This window comes from Girardinichthys multiradiatus, chromosome 15 (assembly GCF_021462225.1).
Source record: "Girardinichthys multiradiatus isolate DD_20200921_A chromosome 15, DD_fGirMul_XY1, whole genome shotgun sequence".
NCBI lineage: Eukaryota > Metazoa > Chordata > Actinopteri > Cyprinodontiformes > Goodeidae > Girardinichthys > Girardinichthys multiradiatus.
In genome coordinates, this window is record NC_061808.1 from 16,685,215 (window position 1) to 16,707,196 (window position 21,982).

At 37.9% G+C, this 21,982-nt stretch overlaps 1 protein-coding gene across 1 annotated transcript in view; it reads left to right on the forward strand.

Moving 5' to 3' along the window:
- The first annotated feature begins 2,834 nt into the window (after positions 1-2,834).
- usta (uronyl 2-sulfotransferase a) overlaps positions 2,835-21,982 on the forward strand; it is an 86,300-nt gene continuing 67,152 nt past the window's right edge. Inside the window, exon 1 of the mRNA XM_047388049.1 lies at positions 2,835-3,381. Within this exon, the coding sequence (XP_047244005.1) occupies positions 3,138-3,381 (244 nt within the window). The 5' untranslated portion in view covers positions 2,835-3,137. The remainder of the gene's footprint in view (positions 3,382-21,982) is intronic.

The following is a 21,982-nucleotide window of genomic DNA, read 5'->3' on the forward strand; positions in this document are numbered from 1 at the left end:
ACAGGGAGCAGTGGGCTGCCATTGTGTGGTGCCCGGGGAGCATTCTGGGGCTAAAGGTCTTGCTCAGGGACCCAGAGTGGTAATCTGTGGGATATGAACCTGGCCCCTTGTGTCCCCTCTGGAACACAAACATCCTGTTCTAACCACTAGGCCACCACTCCACCACTTCCTTTAAGCCGTTATAAGTAGCTTCAGTGATCACCGAAGTATCTGCCCTTGAATCAGTTTTGAATGTCACTGGGGTAGTTGCAATGTTAAATGTGGTGTGCTACGGTGGCTCATCCTCTGTGATGACCTCATCTAATGTTTGCTCTTCAGTGAGTGATCCCAAAAAGACCAGATCTTCATCATTTTCATTTTTTTCCTCTTGCTGGGCATTCTGCAGGGTCAGAATGTTCTCTGTTGCATCGTCCACATTTTCGTACTAGCTCCTTTCCTGCTCTGTATGTTTTTGATGCACTGGAACCATATTCTCTCTTTCCTTTCCAATTGAAACATTTCACTTCAACCACATTACTGAATGGCCCCTGGTTCTGTCCTTTAATTCAGTGTCTCGCCATTTCGATTACACATTGCAATGTTAAGTCATCTTTCATTTAAAATCTCTGAGACAGGGCTTTATCTCGTATTCCAATAATAATTCTATCTCTCAACTGCTCTTCTTTCTGTGCTCCAAAGTCGCAATTTTCTGCTAGCTCATAAAGCTGTCTAATGAAAGCCTCCACACTTTCGCTAGCCTGCTGAGTTCTGGAGTGAAACTTAGCCCTCTCAAATATGACGTTACGCTTGGGAATAAAATGTTCATCAAACTTTTCAAGTACGACACCATACTTATTCTTATCACCCGCCGTGGTATGGATGAACGACTTAAATATGTGCTCAGCCTCTACCCCCATTGAATATATTAATGCGCTGACCTGAACTATTTCATCCTCCTCGGTTAGCTTGGTCGCTACTCTGTACCGGGAAAACTTTTGCTTCCAATCCGGCCAGGTCTCGGGCCGTGAGAAGTCCAACGGTTCAGGGGGGGAAAACTTCACCATGGCAATGCACGCAGACTTGCTCACGAGCGGCTGTAAGATGAACCTATAATCTTTCGTCTTGTCGTTTTGACTTTTGTGGCGTTTTCTGATACGTTCAGCTTGGGAGAAACAATGCATACGCCAGCTCAGCTTCTCGGAATGTCCGCCATTCCTCTATTTATTTTTCTGCAACAAGTCTCACGTTGCGTGCTTGCGCAGATCATTCAGTACAACAACTTTATTGAACTTCCTTTACATGACATGCAGTAAAAGCGTCTAACAGCCGCCTTGCAGAAATTTGTTTTAAAACAAGTATTTCTGCCTACCTGATGAGATGACCGCGGTCTGTACTAAAACCCCCCCCCACCGCTGTCTGAGCCTGCACAGTCGGACGAGCTCCCACTGTTGTAAAATGGGAGTGTTTGATCTCTTTCTTCCCTGTGCACACCGGGTCCGTTTCTCTCAAGTTCTGAGACCCAATCAGTAAAACCAGCAAAGTATTTACCTTGTGAAATAATGAGAAATGGTTAAGTATAAAATCAAGATTTAATGCCAAAATGATTAGTGTACAGAGTATACAATTGAACAGATACAGAGTGACATTCACCTTCGCGACCGGGCTCCCCTTAGGCCCATCTTAGGGATGAACCGAGAGGAGCAAAGAATGGAGCGTGAGTCCTTCTTTTATATATGCCTGTTCTTAACCCTCCTAAAGGGTGTCATCCTCTTGTATCAGTTTTATCCTTGACTATGTGCTGCATTTTATGTGATCAGTGGTTATGGTGTGTAAACGTGCAGCAGTGAGCGGTGTGGCAGAGAAGCAACTAGGGCAGATATATTTAATTGGGGCAGCAAAGGGATGATTAGAAAAGGCCACAGAATCATACATCCATAACAAGTGGAAAAGGGGCATAAGACAACAGAGTACCAGCCAAGAGTCCCATGGTAACTCTGGAGGAGCATCAGATATCCACAGCTATGGTGGGAGATTAGTCAACATAACAAAAGACCAGTTTACGGTTTGCCACAAGCATTGGGAGACACACAAAAAGTGGAAGAAAATGATCTGGTCAGATGAGACCAAATGTGAACATTTTAGCCTGCATAAAAAACACTTTGTGTGGGAGAAAGGTAACACTGCACATCATCCTTAACACACAATTCTCACAGTGAAACATGGTGGTGGCAGCACCATACTGTAGGAAGGCTTTTCTTCAGGGACAATGGAGCTTGTTAAAGTTGATGGGGAGATGGATGTAGCTACAGTAAGTACAAGGTAATGTTGGAAGAACATTTGTCAAAGGGTGGAAAAGACTTGTGAGTGGGCCTGAGGTCTACATTCCATTAGGACAACAACCCTGAACATACAGGCAGAGCTACAATGGAATTGTTTAGATCAAACTATATTCTTGTATTAGAAAGGCCCTTTCAAAGCCTATAGTTAAATCCAATTGAGTATTGGTGGTGAGACTTGAAAATTGATATCCACAGATGTTCTAACTGAGTTTGAGCTAAAAAGAATGGGAACAATTTTCAGTTTGCATAGAGGAACATTACAAAAATATGTACATAAAAGTATGATCTGAATACAAATGCTCGCCAAACTTTTCAAAATGTTCCTTTTAACAAAAATGTAAAAATAAAATAAAAAAATAAAAGACAGCTTCTACAATCAAAATTCAAAGCCCACCAACTGCTCATAAAGAACCCCTCCACTGACGCTGGTAGGCGCTGTTTTACACTCACCTATCCAAACTAAATATGAGGTAGACTTTTTTCCTCTTTCCACGTTCAGTAATCTGACACCGAGAGCCTCGAGGAGAAGGATGAACCCTTAACTCTGCTGGAAGGACGGAAGGAAGGAACACTCATCCAACGAGAGGGAAGAAGCAAGGACTGAGCAGTAGCAAAGTGGTGTGCACTATAAAAACAACAAGAACCCCGTGGCAGCAGAAGCAGGAGCGACAGCAGCAGAGGAGATTCCAGAATTTCTTGCGCGTCTCCAAAATTGAACTCACTGTTTCCCCCCCACCCTCAATCAAATGATCCTAAAGCGGCAACTTTCACTTCCAAGAGGCGGATGGGTGACTTTCCACGTTGCTTTATGAGGAGGAGATGATGAAGAATTTCGGCGGCAGTTCCTCTCACAACAGCAACAGCAACCACCACCAGACTCCAAACCACATCAGAGAGCGACACCACCGAAAGCACGGCTTGCTCTGCGCTCTACCGTGGCGCTTCTCCTTGCGAGGTTATGGTTTCTGCATGGCTGCGCTGTTCCTCTTCTGCTTCGGCTCGCTTTTTTACCAGCTAAACGGCGGAGCTCCAAGAATGCTGCTGGACATCAGGCAGTATCTCGGTAAGAACTTTTTTTTTTTCCATTCCCATCTCCACGCTTCGGTGCTGAAGTTCGCCATCAAGCGCATTCCGATCGTTTAAAGTTGCACGTAAACTCAGAAAGTCTTTAACGGGACTTATAAAAGTAATTATTAGCTATGTATCGTTTCTAACAAAATAACACCTAGAAGCGACATCAGACGCAACTCTGGGGAACTATTAATGATTTCACTATTTTACATTTCGCTTCGCTTTTAGAAAGCTGAAATATTTTTGGTATGACGTGTCAGAGCACGACTGAGTGCTCAGAGGTGTTTTGATTGATATGTAATGTGGACGATAAGTGACACGTCCTCCCTGAAGGTTCAGCATGTGCGCTCCAGACACGCAGCGCTCTTTACGCACGGCTGGCACCGCTGGAACAAGGCGCAATTCTTGCCAGCTGCCTTTACATATGACATGCAGTTCAGAACATCATTAGTTTTCATACTAAGTTTCAAATGTATAAATAGTTTGTTTATAAAGGTTTATCTCAAATAGCTGAATTCTTTATGCATTGACTGAAAGTCTCTCTTATGGGATGATCTATCAACAGTGGCACCAGTGATGGGCCGGGGCAAGGGTTGGCATTGGCCACCCCTTTATATTTGCAGGACAGAGAAATCCAAAAGGTGCCACTTTTCACTAAATTAATAATTTGGTGATTAAAAATCTTAACATTGGTAATCATACCCGTAATTATAGTAATATGTCAATAATGTATTAGAAACACAAACAATTAAATGTATATTTACTATAGTATTAAATTATCTCTAAATTTGAACTTTTTATTGTATGGTCAAAAATACACACTTTTTGTTGTATCATAGTTGAATGATTAGGTGTTTATAGTTATGTATTTTTTACAATTTCTTAACCAAAATCAAATATTCTGTCGCTTACAAAATCATGGCCCGCTTCAACAGCATTTACCACATTACCTTCAGTAAATCATGCTATTAGGGAACATACTAAATGTGTTAATGAGAAAGTGGCCATAAAAATATGTATCAAAAATAATATTTTGGTTACTATATTGCTGTTTTATGTTTTCTTTGCATCCTGTCCATCATGAAATGATTGAAACTCTGACTTTAACATGTCAAATGGAGCCTGATTGGTTAAGGTGCACATCAACTCAAATGCAGACCAGTTACCTTTTCCATAACAGTGTTAGCCTCTCCATTTAGATATTAAATAACAAAGAATGAATACCTTTTTTAATACATTTTATGTGTAGTTATTTAATGATATATTGAACCAATTATTGAAATGCTGAAATAATTTTGAATAAACGTATTTGTTTAATGATAATAATAATAAGAAACTTTAATGCACACACAAAGTTGTCCATATATAAAAGACTGACAGAATACAACAATTATTTAAACATACTCTTCATCTAATGATTCCTCAGAACGAAGGTGGGAACGACAGCAGCTCAGCTGAGGGTGGGTCAAAGTTTGTATGATGGAGTTTTCCTCCATCACTCCTCCAATTGCTGCATAAATTTAAACATTAAATGTGTTAAAAGTGCCTCACAGGTGTGAGCATCCACAAGCAACTGACAGGTACTGTGCCACCTGGGCACCCTCATCAGCAGCCTGAAGGTGTCATTATAGACCACCGTCAGCCTACACATTGTGCAACGCCACAAGGGGGCTGTATACAGTGGGATACAGAAGGCTTTGTTTAAGGCACGCTTTACATCAAGGGAACACATACTAAATTTATGCAACAGCATGTTAGCCTGAGCAAACAGTTAACAATATTGTCTTTTGATGTCTCTGTCATCACACCAGTCATCAGTCACAAAATGTCCAAGGTATTTGAACACAACACTGCGTGAGCAACTGATCACACAAAGAAAAAACAGGAAATATCATATTTTGTCCTGCTTGCTTCACACAATGATCATATTGCTCTTAATAGAGTCATACATAACATCATGTTCTTTCCCAAACAGAACAGATATTCAACAGTTGTTTGCATTCCCGGAATGTATGGGCATACATGTTAAGCCCTAAGAGTTTTAGAAACAATTTCCGCCTAAAATTACTTACCTGAAATAAATCAGGTAAATCTCAAGTTATAAGCTCTACATGCAAACTTTTGGTACCTGTGTAAAGGTAAGACATAACATAATATTTTACAAGTAGAAGCACTATTGCAACTGTTACTCTGATTTATTTGTGATCAAACAAAAAAAATATAAACACACCACACACAGCTCAGGTTTGTCGGGCTTAACAAGTTAACAAGTTATCCACATAGATGGTTGACGACTTTTGTTCCAATGACAGCCTGTTTTACAACTGTTCAGCTTTGAGGACAATTCATCAATATATACATTAAAAAGAGCTGGAGAGATAATTCCTTCTTGTCACACACCATTACTAACATGAAAGGGTTCAGAAGTACTTTACATTTATAACCTGATTTGCATTGTTCATAACTTTGACCTCATTCCAAAATTCGTAGTAGTCATTACCCTGAAGTCTTCTAGCAAGAGAATCTGCTCTCATTGTGTTGTCATTTCCTTTAATATAATGAAGCGCTTCCTTAAATCTGGAATTTAGATGAGCATATTTCCAATTTTATTTAAATTGTCACATTTATTTATTTATATATCTTTTTCGTCCTTGAAAGCTTGCTAATGTTTAATGTTCGAGGAGGAAAATTCCTGAAATTCTGTCTTTTGGTTTTGGTGTACTATCCTAAAAATATAAAGCTCCCACATGACCACCCATTTAAAAAACCTTTTTGTGGTGACCTCTGCCTTTCGAAAGTAATAAAAAAAAAAGTTTATCCTGTTTTTGTGTGAGCATATTGGGATCTTTTGACCTTATATTGTTCTACTAAGCAGAATCAGATGCACAGGAAATTTCCTATCAGCAAACTTCTCACTGGGCTGCAACTTCAGCAGCAGCTGGAATGTTTGTGCCTCTGTGTGTATGTAGGCATGTGTTGAAAGGAGGTTGTGTTCCCTACCTACTACTCACCGAGAGCTTTGAGGGCTTTGTGACATGATAAACATCTGGAGCAGAATGAGAGTCACTCTCCAGGTCCGCCGCTAATCCCGTGGGTCAGATTGGTTTCCTGTAGACGCACAAATTTCTTCCAAATTCACACATTCCTGCACAGAACAGCTGCATAGTATTGTCCCAAGAAAGATGATCCACTTGGCTCAAAGCATAAACACAAGTAACCTCTACTACATTAATTTGTTTTGCATGGAAGTGAGTTTTTTTTAGCTCTGTTCTTGCCCCCTAAACTTTTCCACATTTTGCCACAGTACAACCACAATCTTCATTGTATTTCAATGTAATTTAATTATAGACCAAATAATTATATATAGAAATAAATGGAAAAGAATAAATCATTTGTTGTTTACAAACCAAATTCTGAAAAGTGTGACCCCTCTTAATCTGATAGCACTAAATAAAATAAATTGTAAATTAAAACTCTGCTAATTAATAAATAGAGTCCACCTATGTATGTAATCTTGATGTAAATACAGCTGCTTTGTTAAGTTTAAGGTTAGCTTTAGAACATTAGTGAACAAACACCATCAAGACCAAGGAACAAATCAGACAGTTCAGGTATAAAGCTCTAGAGAGGAGTTGAAGTTTTATATAGCACAGATCAATCTATCATCCAAAAGTAAGCCAGAACTTCAGTCGAGCAGTTTACAGGCTGGGCAGGGTAAGCAATAAACAGAGAGGCAAACAAGAGACCCATGGTGGCTCTGGAGGAGCTGCAGAATTCCATGGCTCATCTAGGAGAAGCAAATGACCAGACAGCTGTGTACTCCAAAAAACTGGCATTTATGAATGAGTGGCAAGAATAAAAACACTGTCAAATGAAAACCATTAGAAGCCATGTCTAAAGTAAAGTCTTCAGTTAACGTTTATTGTTTCAATAAACAGCATATATTTTAAGAAATATACTCTTTTTCTTCATAAATGCAATTGTTGACTCAATGGAAAGGTGTGATTCAAGCTTTAGATAAAATACATTGTATGAATAAGTCATGAGGCCCAATGAGATGCGTTGTGAGATGGGTTATTAACATTAAAGTAATTTAAAATGGTTGATAATTTAATACACCCATATGGGTCTTAGAGAGAAATTGTAATTGGCAGATCAGTGCTTTACAAAAATTGGCCACTAGGATCAGCCTAGAAAAAAATTCAATAAGTGCATATCTGAAAGAAACGTTGCATGTTGAGGAGATCTGAGAAATTTGAGACTAATAAAGCAAATAGGAGACTTCATAGCAGGTGCTCGAGTTTCAAAAGAAAGTTCTTGATCTAGATGTTTTGAGTGCATGTATCCATAGTTCCTTTATGATCGGCTTCACCCCAATAGCTTTTTATCACCATCAGTGACTAAAACTTTAACAATGTTAACAAGCTGTTTAAATGACTTCCCTCATTGATTCAGGCTGAATATAGAGAAATTATTTTGAAGATTCTGTAAATTTCCTGTTTTAGCCACTACTCCAACACATTTAAATCATTCTTGCAATCCTACTACTAGTAATTAATTAATTCTATTCCGATTTATTTATTCAGACTACTGGCTATTGGAAATGCATCTGAGCAAAGACAATTGTGGGTTAATACAGTGTGATCGTGTATTTCTGTCAGTCAGATATAGAGTAGAGAGAACAGACTGTGTTTTGTTCAGCCCAATGGGGAGGTGAGTGTTCGAGGTGGTCATTCAACATGTAGTCGCAGGAACTAGTGCAGTTTAGTTTTACAGCCTAGTTGTTGCTGCTGAGTGGTACCAGTCTCTAATTGTGTCTAACACTTTCTCAAGTCTCTTTCTCTACTACACACATTAAGATTGATATGGCTGCTGTGCCCTTGAGTGAGGTGTCGTCGTGGGGAAGATGTGAATATGTACTGTATGTGGGTGTGATCATAGGATCATGTCTGAATGTGGACCAGTGATTCCCCCAACATGTTTGAGTTCGCTGAGCTTAATGGTCTACCTTAAATATAAATACATTTTTTTATGTATTTGCTGAAAAAATGTGGGAATCACCTTTTTAAACTTAGAACTGGCCCTGTTAATAAATAAGATGTGATTTATGACAAACTTTATAGTTTTTTTGTAGAGAAAACTGTCTTTATTCCTGCCTCAAACGTCTGATGCATAAACGTTATATATAACAGCTTTTGGCTGCAAGAGTGAAGCAGATTTTTTAGCGTTTAGTCCTGTGTTTGTCTCCATCTTCTACTTAACCTTGGTTCTGCAGAAATCGCGAAATGCAGGCTCACTTTTAATAGCTCTATTTTATCTAAGGTCAAAGCAAAAAAAAAAGTTTTGTTAAGATTGAATCACCCTTACGTCTAAGAACATGGATAGCTGTAATAGATGTTTAACCACTTTTGGGCACACATACAGTATTTTCCTGAATGTAGGTGCTCCCCAGCAGTGTGTGATCATCGTAAATGCTACACAAGCTATGTAATGCTGTCTGTCCCTCTTTAAAAGTTGTCTGCTTCTCAGAAGAACTTAGTAACCTTAAAATCTTTATACTTTTAAAGTTTCAGAAGCTGGCAGGTAAAGTGTTCAACTTGGAGACTTCAGGGCGGTGTTTGGGGATTAGACAGGTATGTATGGGCACAGAGGAAGCTTTGAGAAGATTTTAGGAAAGACTTTGGCTGTAGTTCAAAGCTTATTAAACCTGTAACTAGCTGTAAAAATGTTTGAAATGTGAGGACATTATAATATGCTACCTTCTTAAACCAAGCTACAGTCTTGAAAGCTGCCCTGCAGACACAGAATGTGTCCTGCCTCGAGGTAATGGCAAGTACACACATTAATTTAAAAGTATTTTCCTTTTCCTGAGTTTTCCTCTAAATCAGAGACGTTTATAGGTCTGCACCAATAAGCTCTGTGACCTGCTGTACACTTCTAAAAGTGTTCAAATACATTTTGCGAGCCCACATCTGCGTTTTCTTCTTGTGTACAATCATACGCTGGTGAGGAAAGCGACACACAAGCTGCACATTTTCAGGACCGTTTTTGAACAAGCCAGCCATGTAAGTGTGAGCTTTGGAGCAACATCACCACTCCAGCCCAACACACCCTGTCCTTTTAAAGGAAATTAAAAACAAGTCATTTTAAAATTATCGTATTTTTTGCTTTTAAACAGATTTATTGCCGATGGACTCTTTACCAGAAATGACAGAACTGCTTTCTTTTTTAAGCAGTATTAAGAGTCAAATTGAATTGAAGTTAGAGTGATGCAAGCCGAGAAGTTTTACGGCATCTAGAACTGGTTGCCAGGTGTGCACCAGTTTGAGCCTAAGTGAAGATGGTCATGTGGAAAATTGAACAGCCACTTTGAGATTTTTCTTACTTACTCATGCAGCATTTTAGCAGGTGTTGCAAGACAACACATATGCACACTTTATACTTAACGCCAAAGCTGCAGTCTTAGATAAGCTCATCTTGCATCCATGTAACATTTTCAGCTGACAGATCTCCTTAGAAGGTGAAAGCAAGACTGCACCGCCTACTTCCTCTGTACTGTCATTGCAAAAACAAGTTGAGGTTTATCCTTCGACAGACTCCCTACATGACTCTGAAATCTTAATACCAAAACAGTCAGATGGGTTGTAATTTACCCACTTGGTAAACATGCAGCACTTCCTGCTGAGTAGAGGTGAGACTTTCTCTGTTTATGGAGCTGCTCTTTGTCAGACAGTTCAACTTCTAATTGGTTTAAGGGTCAATAAAAGGATAGAAGTTTGTTTGCTGGAAACTAAGAATGACTTAAAAAATTTTAAGATAAATGAGCCAAAACAGATTCCTGATTTTAATTGCGATAATTATTTCCTCTTTGCATTATTTATCGTGTTGCCAAGATTACTACAGGAAATTGAAAGCATCCCCACGTTGCCACTCATTGCATAGCAACAGCAGTTAGCATTGCCAATTAGCATTGGCAAGCCTGGCAGGCTATTGTCTCCATCTCCACAGAGACAGGCAAACACTAAAACAACACAAGCCAATTATCTTTCATTAGCATATTTGTTTTCGCCATATGAAAAGAAGGCAGAGGGAAAGAACATTAGCAATCCAGAGGTTCTCTGAAACTGCTACTGTTGTTCAAGGCTTGCTGAGTAATGGTGGCCATAACCCAGGAGAAATCCCTGACAAATTGTTAGGAAATGGTTTGTGACTGCGCTTAAGTGCTTGGATGCATTATATGTTCTGTCTCTGCTATGGACTTATGTATTCTAATCATACAAAAAAAGTGGTAAAACGAGAATGTGTTCTATGAAGTTTAGAGTTCCTGTTTTTACTTATGGGCTTTTTAGAAAACCTGCTATTTGTAGACATGGTTAAAAATATACTGCACTGTGTTCATTTGCTATATTTTTAAGTGTAGAAAAAGGTCTTAAACAGTGGTTATGTTGTGTCAAATTAAGCTATAAAGTGTAAAACCACGTTTCCACTTCAGGAACATTTTCCAAGAACCAGGTTAGTATTATCGGGCCTTAACAACTGTGTTTTCACTTCATTTACCAGGGTAAATACAAATGAGCAGGGTAGAAATTTACCACAGAAAAAGGCCCAGCCAAGGAGGTGGAACCTTTTAATTTACTAGGACCTTTTGGATGGAGTGTTACAAAGGGAGGCTACTAAGCAGATCAAATTGGTGGATTGTTTTTTTTTTTGTTTTTTTTCAAATTATAATTCATATCAATTAAAATAATTTAAAGCTCATAATTTCTGTAAGCTTTAAGCTTTAAACATTGTAAATCTTTAATGTTTGTTTACAACTGCCTGTAGCAAGAGGGAAGAAATCCTTCATTCAAATTAATATTTCAGGGGTTTAGAGCATTTATGTTTTAAACCACAAATAAAAACAACCAAAACTAAGAGGTATCAGCAATAGTTTTTATTTTTAAAGATTTTTTGGCACTAATGGCCTTTATTGTACAGTAATCAGACAGGAAAGACATGCAGCAAATAGCCCGAGACTTGGAATCAAACCCAGGACACCATCTGCAAGGCCAATAGCCTCTGAAGATGGTGCGCGCACTATACCAACTGAGCCACCAGTGCCTCCAGCAATGGCTTTTAAAGTAGCAATGCACTGCTGCTCTGTTTGTATGTGTTTAATTCTTATTTAGCAGGCATCTCTCGGGGTTTATTTAATAAATATCTGTGAATATTACAAACCTCTGAATTTTGAAGCATTTCTCAGACAGTTTCACAGTGTAAATACTGTGAAATGCTCACAAATTTACAGCTCTCAAAACAGATTTTAATCCTGGCTGTAGATATTAAACTTCTCTTCTTTGACTTACAAAGTGACAGAACATGAACATTTTCATCGGCGCAAATCCCTTTGAAATTTGTAACAGTGACAGCTTTCTGTGGACTTTTTACTGACTCTATATAAGTAAAAAATAAAGTTGCTGCCAGAATAACTGCTACACTTTTATTGCTGAAAATCATGACTTTGGCAGCTTCTGTGGAGCTAAATTGGGGCCATAAAGTTTGTCAAAAACATTTTTATTCAAACTGAAGAAAAAGGATTTGAAACCGAAAAGTAATTTGTAACTGAAAAAAGAATTGAAACTGAAAAATATTTTTGAAACTGAACAAAAAGATTTAAAACTGAAAATAACTGTTTAAAACTGTCTTAACCTACCTGTGCTAGAGCTTTGAGTTTGTGCTTTGATTATTTCCCCTGCTCTGCCAGTGTTAGTGTTTTTGTTTACTTTTCTCAGCCAGGTGTTTTCTGTTCATTCAGGTTTAGTAGATGTCTTGTTTAGTTTTTGTTACCTTCTGATTCTGGTGTTTCATGTGTCTAGTTTCATTTAACTTTAGATCTGTTTTCTAGTCTAGTTTCTTTGTTTACCTTCTTTTCAGTTACTCATTTCCCAGTTAATTCCCCCTGCTACCATATTAATCAGTCACTCCCTCTGTCTCCCTGCAGCCCTGGTGCACACCTGTGCCATATTCACTTCTGATTACCTTGACTCCCAGCTCATTGGCTTACACTCCACTCCCCTCAGTACTTAAGCTTTCTTGTTTTTCATGTTCATGTAAGTTTATTTTTTGTGAAACCTGTTTTCATCATTTCAACCTTATTCTACTTTTGGTCCTACCTCCAAAACACAAACCACGACAAAAGCTACTTTTCAAATTCAAGTTTCTTTTCAGTTTCAAACTGCTGCTCCCTCGGTGTGGGGGTGAGACATAGATGACATGGGGCGTGGAATGATGACTGACAGCTTAGGTGCCTAAAGGAAATATTCCCAGGTGTTGCATTCATCAACTGTGAGAACTAGAAATGTCTTTAAAACATCATCAATATTCTATGTTTATGTGATTGGTTTTGAAAAATAATATGCTTCACTGATCCCAGCTGTTTATGTCAGCAAACGACACAAATGTAATTTGAGAAATTATGATCTTGACAAATTTGCTTAGCATTTTCAGTCCGCGTTGAACCTTTCCTGTGCTCTCAAAGTAAAGCAGATCTGCCAGACTGCAGCAGCGGCGGCCGGCGGGAGTAGGACAGTATGACTTCCTCGTCGTCTGCAGGCGCAAATGACCAGAAAATAATATAAAGGCTGGTTGTCATATATCGCACGGGAAACATGGAGAGTGAGAGAACCGCTTTACTTTGAGAGCACAGGAAATATCCAACACAGATTGAAAATGCTGCACAAATTTGTCAAAATCATAATTTCTCAAATGATATTTGTGTTATGTGCTGACCTAAACAGCTGGGATCAGTGAGGCAAATAATTTTTCAAAACCAATGACATAAACATAGAATATTGATGTTTTAAAGACATTTCTAGTTCCCACAGTTCTTCAATGCAATACTTGGGAATATTTTCTTTAGGCGCCTAAAGGAAATATTCCCATCACTCCCCATGTCATTTCCTGCCCCCACAGCAAGGGAGCAACAGGTTGAAACTGAAAAATTAATCTGAAACTGGAAAAAAAAACATGAATCTGAAAAGTAGTTTTAAACACATCTTTTCAGTTTTAAATCTTTTTTTTTCAGTTGCAAAAATATTTTTCTGTTTCAAAAAATATTTCTTCGGACCAACGTAAACAGGGCAATATTTGATCAGGAAGGATTAATAATCTGTCAAAGCAGAGAAATTGGGATTTCATATATAGGCAGATTCTCTCCATTGCTGTTTTGTTTTTTTTATTTTATTTTCCACTTTTTCTTTAGCTTTATAATATAACTTTATCTAGCAAAGGTGCACTTTACTTGAGTGTTTTTGTTTACTTTTAAAATCAAAATTATTTTTGTAGTTACGCAAAAATGTGACAAAGTGACGAAAAGATGTTCTTTGGCCAAAATGGTCCATCATGTCATTTTTCACATAGGGAATTTGTGATTTTGTTTTAAAAACTTTCCTTCTCACCCACACCTACATTTAAATTAAGCCGTTAATCAAAACGTTAGTATACCTTATTTACTTCCAGAGTCTTGATGCTTTGCTTCACGAAGCCCAAACAGATACAAGAATGTAGCATTATATCCAAAACTAAGCCATGTTTTAGGGATCTATAGTTTAAAAAATATTGGTTTATGAATGTGTTTGGCAGATTTAGTAAAGCACTTTGTGGAGTCCATATAACTAAGGAAGTACCATATACATCTATTTATTACTTTTTGAGTCTATTCATCTGTTTACATATTTGGCCTATGCTGATATGACATAAAGGCAAAAGCAACTTAATGATTACTTGAAACTGCTTGGATACATACACATATATTATGGGAGGAAAAAATATTTTCTCCTCTAAGAAAATATTCTGCATCATTAATAAAGTATCAGCCATTAATTAAGTGGGAATCCACCTAAATGCTTAAAACTAAATCTAATTTCTTAGAGGTTATATATATATATATATATATATAAGACCATCATCTCTAATGTTTGTCTTTTAAATTAGCTGTATTACCCTTAATGTGATGAAATTTGCTGATGGCCTGTTAATTATAGCTGTAGACTCAGCTATTTATCTTATATCATTATAAACTATCAAACCCAGAACAGAGTTTTTGTAAGAAATTTAGTTGCCTTGAATAATATGCCTTACTTCACTCAGTCAGTTCCGTCCTGTTCAAAACCTTTAATCTAAATCTGAGTCCTTTCATTACTGATCTGCTTTGCCCTTCCTCATATCTCTGTGTCCTGGTGTTGGCAGCATAATTAGAAATGTTCTTCCATTTCTTGGGAGTGTTAAATCAATCAGCATTGTTAAACATGATGTTGGAGCAATGCGATACCATCAGCAGCATGTTGAGATTTTCTATCTGTTCAGATGGCCATAAACGTAGGACACATTAAACAGTAGTCCTGCTTGGTTGACCAGTTTAGTTTTGTCACACAAGTCCCATCTGACATTTTCTTAACAGAGTCCAGGATGGCATATACAGCACATTAACCACAGAAATGCTTGTTACTGAAATGGATATGTTTAAATAGAAACATGTTTCCTGGTGACTAGTGACATTCCTGACTCAAAAACCTCTCTATGATTTTATTCCTGAACTTGTTTACCACAACTGCTCTCCTCATCTCCCGGCAATGAAAACGTATATAGCGGCCTTAAATATATAGTGGGGCAGATAGAGCAGCATTACCCAGCCCATGTTGTTTAAACCACTATGTTCTATTTTAGGTAACTGCACTACATTGTAAGTTTTTACGTTTTCTACAACGTTTTGTATTTCTTTAGGTTTAGCTGCTCCAAATAAAATGTTGGTTTTTCAGATTTTTTTCTAGTAAGAGGTAATGTGCTAAAGAATTAGATTTACCAATAAACTTTCCTGTAGTTTTGGTTTAATCTAAAACAGCATACTAGTTTCTAGTATCATCTTTTAGACTAAGCAGCTGTATCCAACCGAAATACATAAAAACGCTAAACCTTTGCTATCACACAATAAATGCTTTTTTTTTTTGCATTAGATCCTGTCATACAAACTAGAAAGTAGGGATGGGTACCAAAATCAGTACTTTTATAGGTACCGGCCTTCATGTAAAATCAAACGGTACCGTGTTTCGGTAGCTAAATGCATCATTGTAACACTGAGGGAGTGGAAGAGTCGGCGATTTTCCATGCCGGACATGAACACACCAGTGCACACACAAGAACGTAATGACTTCAGTCAACAAAGGATGGTTAATAGAAAGAGCTCAAAAGTATGGCTCCACTTTCAAAATGCAAAGCAGGTTACACTTGCTGCAATATTTGTGACGCAAAGTGCAAGGCCAGCAGCAGGAATAACTTATCTGAGGAAGCACAAGATTTTTCTCAAGCCTTAAGAGCAATTTTCATCAGCCTCAGCTCTATGGCTACAACTCCTGCATTCTGCACCGATAGCATTCCTTTTTCCGTTAGCGGCTCGTCATCTGCAACATGTTTGGGTTTTAATTTGTGACTATTAAGAAAGAAAACACTGCATAGTCAGTTAAGGGTTTTCATGTTGAAATATTTGAAAAAACTGCAATGTTACAATACAAACAGCTGGATGTTGTTTTGATATATTCATTAAAGTTTATATATTGAGAAACCATTATGTTAACTTGAACAATTTTGTTGCCTTGCAGCAAGAAGGTCCTCGGTTCAGCTCCTGGCCGGGGGTCTTTCTGCATGGAGTGTTCATGTTCTCCCTGTGCATGCGTGGGTTCTGTCGGGTACTCCGGCTTTCTCCCACAGTCCAAAAACATGACTGTTAGGTTAATTGGTCTCTCTGCATTGCACCTTAGGTATGAATGAGTGTGTACTTGGTTGTTTGTCCTGTGTGTTTCTGTGTTGCCCTGCAATGGACTGGCAACCTGTCCTGGGTGTATCCCGCCTCTCGCCCATAGACTGCTGGAGATAGCCACCAGCTCCCCCGTGACCCACTATGGAAGAAGCGGTAGAAAATGACTGACTGACAAATCAACATTTATTAGCACATAAACACACATAAAAGTACTGAAAACTGGTACAGTTATCAATTCCCAGGTACCGGGTATCAGTACCGTATCGGTTCAAATGTGAAAAGTACCCATCCCTACTAGAAAGAGAACATTCCTTTTTCTAAAGACACATTTTTCAGAAGCTCTCCACATATCTAAAGTTCAGAGTAAATTGTAAAAAAAACCTTCAGCCTCCATTGAATCAGGTTATTCTTTTTGTGACAGGTCTATATTTTTGCTCGTCTCACAGGTCATAACTGAGAATAATTTAAACGTCACAATAGTGTTGCTCACCATGTCTAATCTTTTATGTGCACCGTATATCAAATTTGTGATGGCTACTTTCAGTCCAGCCCAATATTTGCAAGGTAAACTGAAAAAAAGTGGCCAGATAGTGTATATCTCTTTACCTGTTTTGCAGCCAGATTGACAAAATAAAGTTGTATCTTTTCCAAGTTTGAAAAGATACAACAAGAGGTTGAAGGTCAAGTAAAGATTCTGAATAAACCTGGTTTAAAGTTCGATGGTTAACTAGGTTTAATGTTGTTCCTTAGTCACCCTTTATAAAGCGTAACAGTCATCTTGTCTGGTTGTCTGGCCCAAATTTAGGTTGCTTTTTCTCTCTACTGACTTGTTCAGATCCCCCTCTCCTCCCCAGGTGAGAAGTTGACCAGCACCTCTTTCCTGCACCAGACAACACTAAATTTCTATCAATGTGACCATCAGTTTAAAAACATGTCTGTCACATATTTGACTCAGATTCTCAAGAATTGTCTTGTTTTATTCCTTCCTTCAGACCCTGACCACTTCCTACATCATCTTCCCTTGCACCTGTCATTTCCATGTAAAGATTATTTCCTGGAATAATATATGAGCGAACAGATGTTTTCACTGAACACTGCTGTGTTCTTGTCTGAAATGCACAGAGCAGAACAGTGCCAGTGGGTGATTTGAGTGTATGGTACTGCCAGCTGGAACTCCTGTGTCTCTAATCACTACATGCAGTTGTATTACACATGACCGCAGGACTTACAAACTGCTGTCTTTCTGAAGTTTCCTATATCTAACTCCCTTAGTCTACTTCAAGAAAGCATTTTTGCTCATACTTTTTTTAATCTGCAAGTGCGAGTGTGCAAACTTCAATATTTATAAAGGCCATGATTTTATTACTGCACATTTTTGTTTGGATCTTGGTGAAATTAAATATGGCTCATACATTTTGATGGTTGGGTGGTGGGGGTAGTTATAGAATATTAAATTACAAAAAAAGAAAATGTCAAGCTGTTGTAACATTGAAATAATTAGCATATATTATTTGCCTTTGTTTCCAATATGCTTTCTTCTTAAGAGTATATGCCATCCATAGTCTCAAGCTACATTTCCCAACAACTTCCAAAATTAGAAACCGTCATTATCTATTTTCTGAGCAAAATTACTTCCATTTCTTTCTCTAAGCCTTTGTTTTATTATAGGCGCTTGTTCATTTAGTGTGCAACTTTGTGTTTCTATAATTAGATATTCAGTTTTAATGAGGCTGTTCTAAAAGGCTGAAGAAAACCACCGACCACCAGCTAGCAAAGCTAGCCACAGCAGCTAAATTACAGAGCAGCTTTTCTTTTCAAGGCCAGGCTTAACTGGGGCCAAAAGTCACAAATGGCAGCCCAGTGCACTTTAGTCAGAAGTTCAATTGTACCACATGAACAATGTTAAGAGAAACATCCGTCACTTTACATTGTTGTTTCTGTTAAGATCCAGATGCTGAAATCAAACACGAAGTATTATTAGGCAAATTTAGTTACGTAGCATCACATACACAAGGTAATTAAACATGCGTTTTCAGGAAAAGGCAGGCAACAGGTGTAATTTTGTTAAACATAAAATACACATAAAGAAATTACTAACATTAAAAAGCAAATTCAAACCAGACAAATAAATAGGTAAGAAATGATCCAGAAAATGTTTCCGCAAGGAATAAACAGAATGGAAGTGTATATATAGAGCGTGAACCAGGGGAAGCAAAGAGACAGATTAGCTTGGAGCAGGTGAACCGAATAAAGTTAATTAACAGACAGGAGAGAACAAAACGTGACTGGAGCAAAACAGAGACTCTCGAATACAAACTAATAGAAACTAGAAAAACATGAAACTAAAGGCGAACCCTCGGAGACAGGAGCAGAGCCGCCGGGACCCTCGGAGACACAATCCTTCGGCGCTTCCTCCTCGAACCCCTCGTCTCTGGGTTCAGGGGCCAGAACGAGGACAAGCTACTCCTTGAACCCCTCAGGAACAGGATCCGGCAGCACTTCCTCCTCGAACCCCTCGTCTCTAGGTTTAGAGGCCAGAACGAGGACATGCTAACCAAATCCAAAAACCAAACTTGACAAAACATGAACAAGACTAAAACATGACCACAAAATAATAAACAGAAACATGATTCAGAACTTCAACTGTGAAATAAGACCAACAAAACCCAAAAACACCCACAAATCATAACATCAAGACAATCCAGTGATGCTTTATTAAGAAAGATGTCTTGGTAATCTGTCCTATAACAAACAGGAAACAATTTTAGTAATTTAAGGACTAGTTCGTTTTCTGTTTTCCTGGTGTTGGCCACGACTGACAGCTGCATTTTGCATGAGCTTCAGCTGCGTTTTTTAAAATGTTTTTACAGAAATTGGTAAAAACATAATGTTCATAATGTAACCCATTTAAATACAAGAATGCTCCAGTTTTTTTCCTTGTGCGCTGTTTCAATAGTAAAACTTTTATTCTGGCAATATTTATTAGATTAAAGTAGACTAATTTAGTAACAGAGTTGTGGTTGTCAAAATGTAGGTTCATGAATACATCTAGGTTTTTGCAAGCTCTGTGGCCTTTAGCCTCATCAAGACAAGCTGAGTGCTGATTTCTTACTTTGAATTTTTGAGACCAAACACAATAACGTTTGCCTTTTCTGCAATAAGTAAGCAGTAATAACTAATTCTAAACCATTCAGTAATTGATTATGGACATCTTTACTAATGTGACTGTAATTCGCTGTGATCATGTGATGAAACAGACATGTGTTTCTTGTGTCATCAGCATATTACTACATTCTTTATATGTAGTAATGTGAACTGAAGGCTTGTTCTCTAATCATCTAAACTACACATAGTTTCTGTTGTCACTATGCAGACAGGTAGAGAGTTTACAGGTACAGCAGGGTCAAACCCAGGAAAGAAGTAGCCACTTAATGCACTTAGTCAATACTAACTTTGCTCTCTGTATAGTCTAAGAACTCCACAGATTTTGTGTTTCATTTTCATGAGTGATTTCTTTTCTGCTTGCATATTTAAAAAGAAACAGGATTTTATCAAAGAGAACACCAACCTTTTTAGTGTTTTAAATGTGATTGCACCTAAAAGAATGTAGTCTTAATGGTCAAATTTGTCTAACTATTTACTATCAGGACTGTGAACATTGCTTATACTGTTTAGGTGCTAACATATGAAACATTTTAGATTTTATTATCTAAATGCGATGGAAATGTATCCTACTTATAAGTTGAACTACAAGCATTTCTTCTCTAAGAAATTCTCAAATCTGACACATTGATTATAGGCTAGGACAGACTGTCTGTGACCAGCAGTCTGTGGACAAAAATGACCAAAGTCTGTGGCCAATTCTCTTATATTCATGCATGAGCAGTGCCAGCATGCGGTTTATTGCTGACGTCTATAAAACAAATCATACATGTATTGAGGTGAAAATGTTTGAATGATTCAAACCAGTATTTTGTTAATTTGTCTTTTGTCTGTTCTAGTTTATGCTGCTTTTATGAACTCATTTTAAGTCCAGTTTATGCATATTGGTCACAGTTAAAGTATTAAAGCTTGGCATCCAAAACCACACTGTCTAACACCAATTAAGCACCAATTGTCATGACAGCCCTCAATTGACAAACAGCTGACCATGAAATGATGTTTATGAATGAAAGCTGGTGGTTTGGTTCTGCAGTTCCTCTGTGTGGTTTTTTCCTGAGTTTTGAGCCATGCCCATGTTTCCAAAAGCCCAGTCAAGGGTGAGGGAGTTCCCTTTACCTTACGGCAAGGGAGCTCCACTGCCATGTATGTCTGTTTTGTCTGTTTGCCTCTATCTTGTTTTGATGTGTACAGTGGCAAGATGTGTGTCTGTGAATAAGAAGGATTTGCAAGGCTCAGCAGGGTGCCTGCTGAGAGGGTGGATAGAGTACACAGTTTTTAGTGTCCTGCTTCTAACCACAAAGTGATGCACTGGGCACCCTTGCCTTAGCACAGTGACAGGCACATTTAGCACCCCACACCTTTCCAGATGCCTTCCCTCTGCCCCTGATGACAAAAACAGGAGAATGACTTTATTTGGGACTCCAACGTTAATATAAGGAAACCAACTTTATGAAGAAAATTAGTTTCCTAATGACCCGTAATAGGTGTATATTTCTTCATTGCCTCTCTTTAGAGCTTGTGGTTTGGATTTCATTGCTAGAGAAGGAGGTCACAAATAAAGTGCAGAAGTGTTTGGTGGAGGAAAACCCAAATTGGGCTGTGTAGATCCCTGTTCATAAAGAGTAGTGATGTAAAAATATATCCTCATCCTCATTGCTATTACGTTAATGAACAACATCTAAATTAAAGCTATGTAGATTACTGGTAACAGTAGTTTAAAACTCTTTAGTTCCAACAACAGTGTGTCCTTCTTTGCTAATGTCATAGTTACAGGTCTGCAAACAAAAGGATTATCTCAATTATCTATGATTTAGGCATCTAAGAGACTGGAGGACCAGATTTGCCACAATCCAGTAAAAACATGAATCATTCAGTGATTATTTCCACATTTTTGTATGTGAAATCATTACAATAAATACATTGTTTTTCATACACTTTTATTAAACGATATTATTATAAATTTGATTTAATGTATGCTAAAAGCATTATTTTGTTTTGGTTTGTTTTGTTTTTTAACTTCTGTCTGCCCCTTACTTCAATCATATTGAGTGGAGGAGTTTTAGGCCCTCCCACTGATTTAGCTAAGGCTGACAAATGAAACAAAATAAAAATAATTTCATTACGTGCTGCAGTGTATTACTATAAATAAAATCAATTGTTTTCTTAATGACATATGCCTTTATGGTATAAATTTTATTTCAGATGTCATTAATTACTGATGCTTTTGTTGAATTGTGCAACGTTTGGCCCTCCATTGTTGGGAAAATGTGCGAAAAGAAGGATAATTGTTTAGAAAGAAGCAGAAATGCATGGAATTTACATTCATTTGATTGGCAATTCCCATGTAACATAAACTTCATCATTCAATTCAGTTTAGTTTATTTATATGGTGCCAATTCACAACAAATATTCAACCATTAAATTCCAGTTGGTAAAGTATTATCTGTTTAAGGAAGCCCAACCAATTGTATCTAGTCATTGATTTTGCAGCAATCCCTCATCTTGTGTATTATCAAGAGTCATCTGGGATCCTGTAAATGGTCCTTTCCTGCTATTGGGTGTAAGCTGTGCCAAACACTTGTTGGTGAATGGCAATCAGACAAATCAGATGACAACACTGTATTTCACCTTGGTTAAAAAA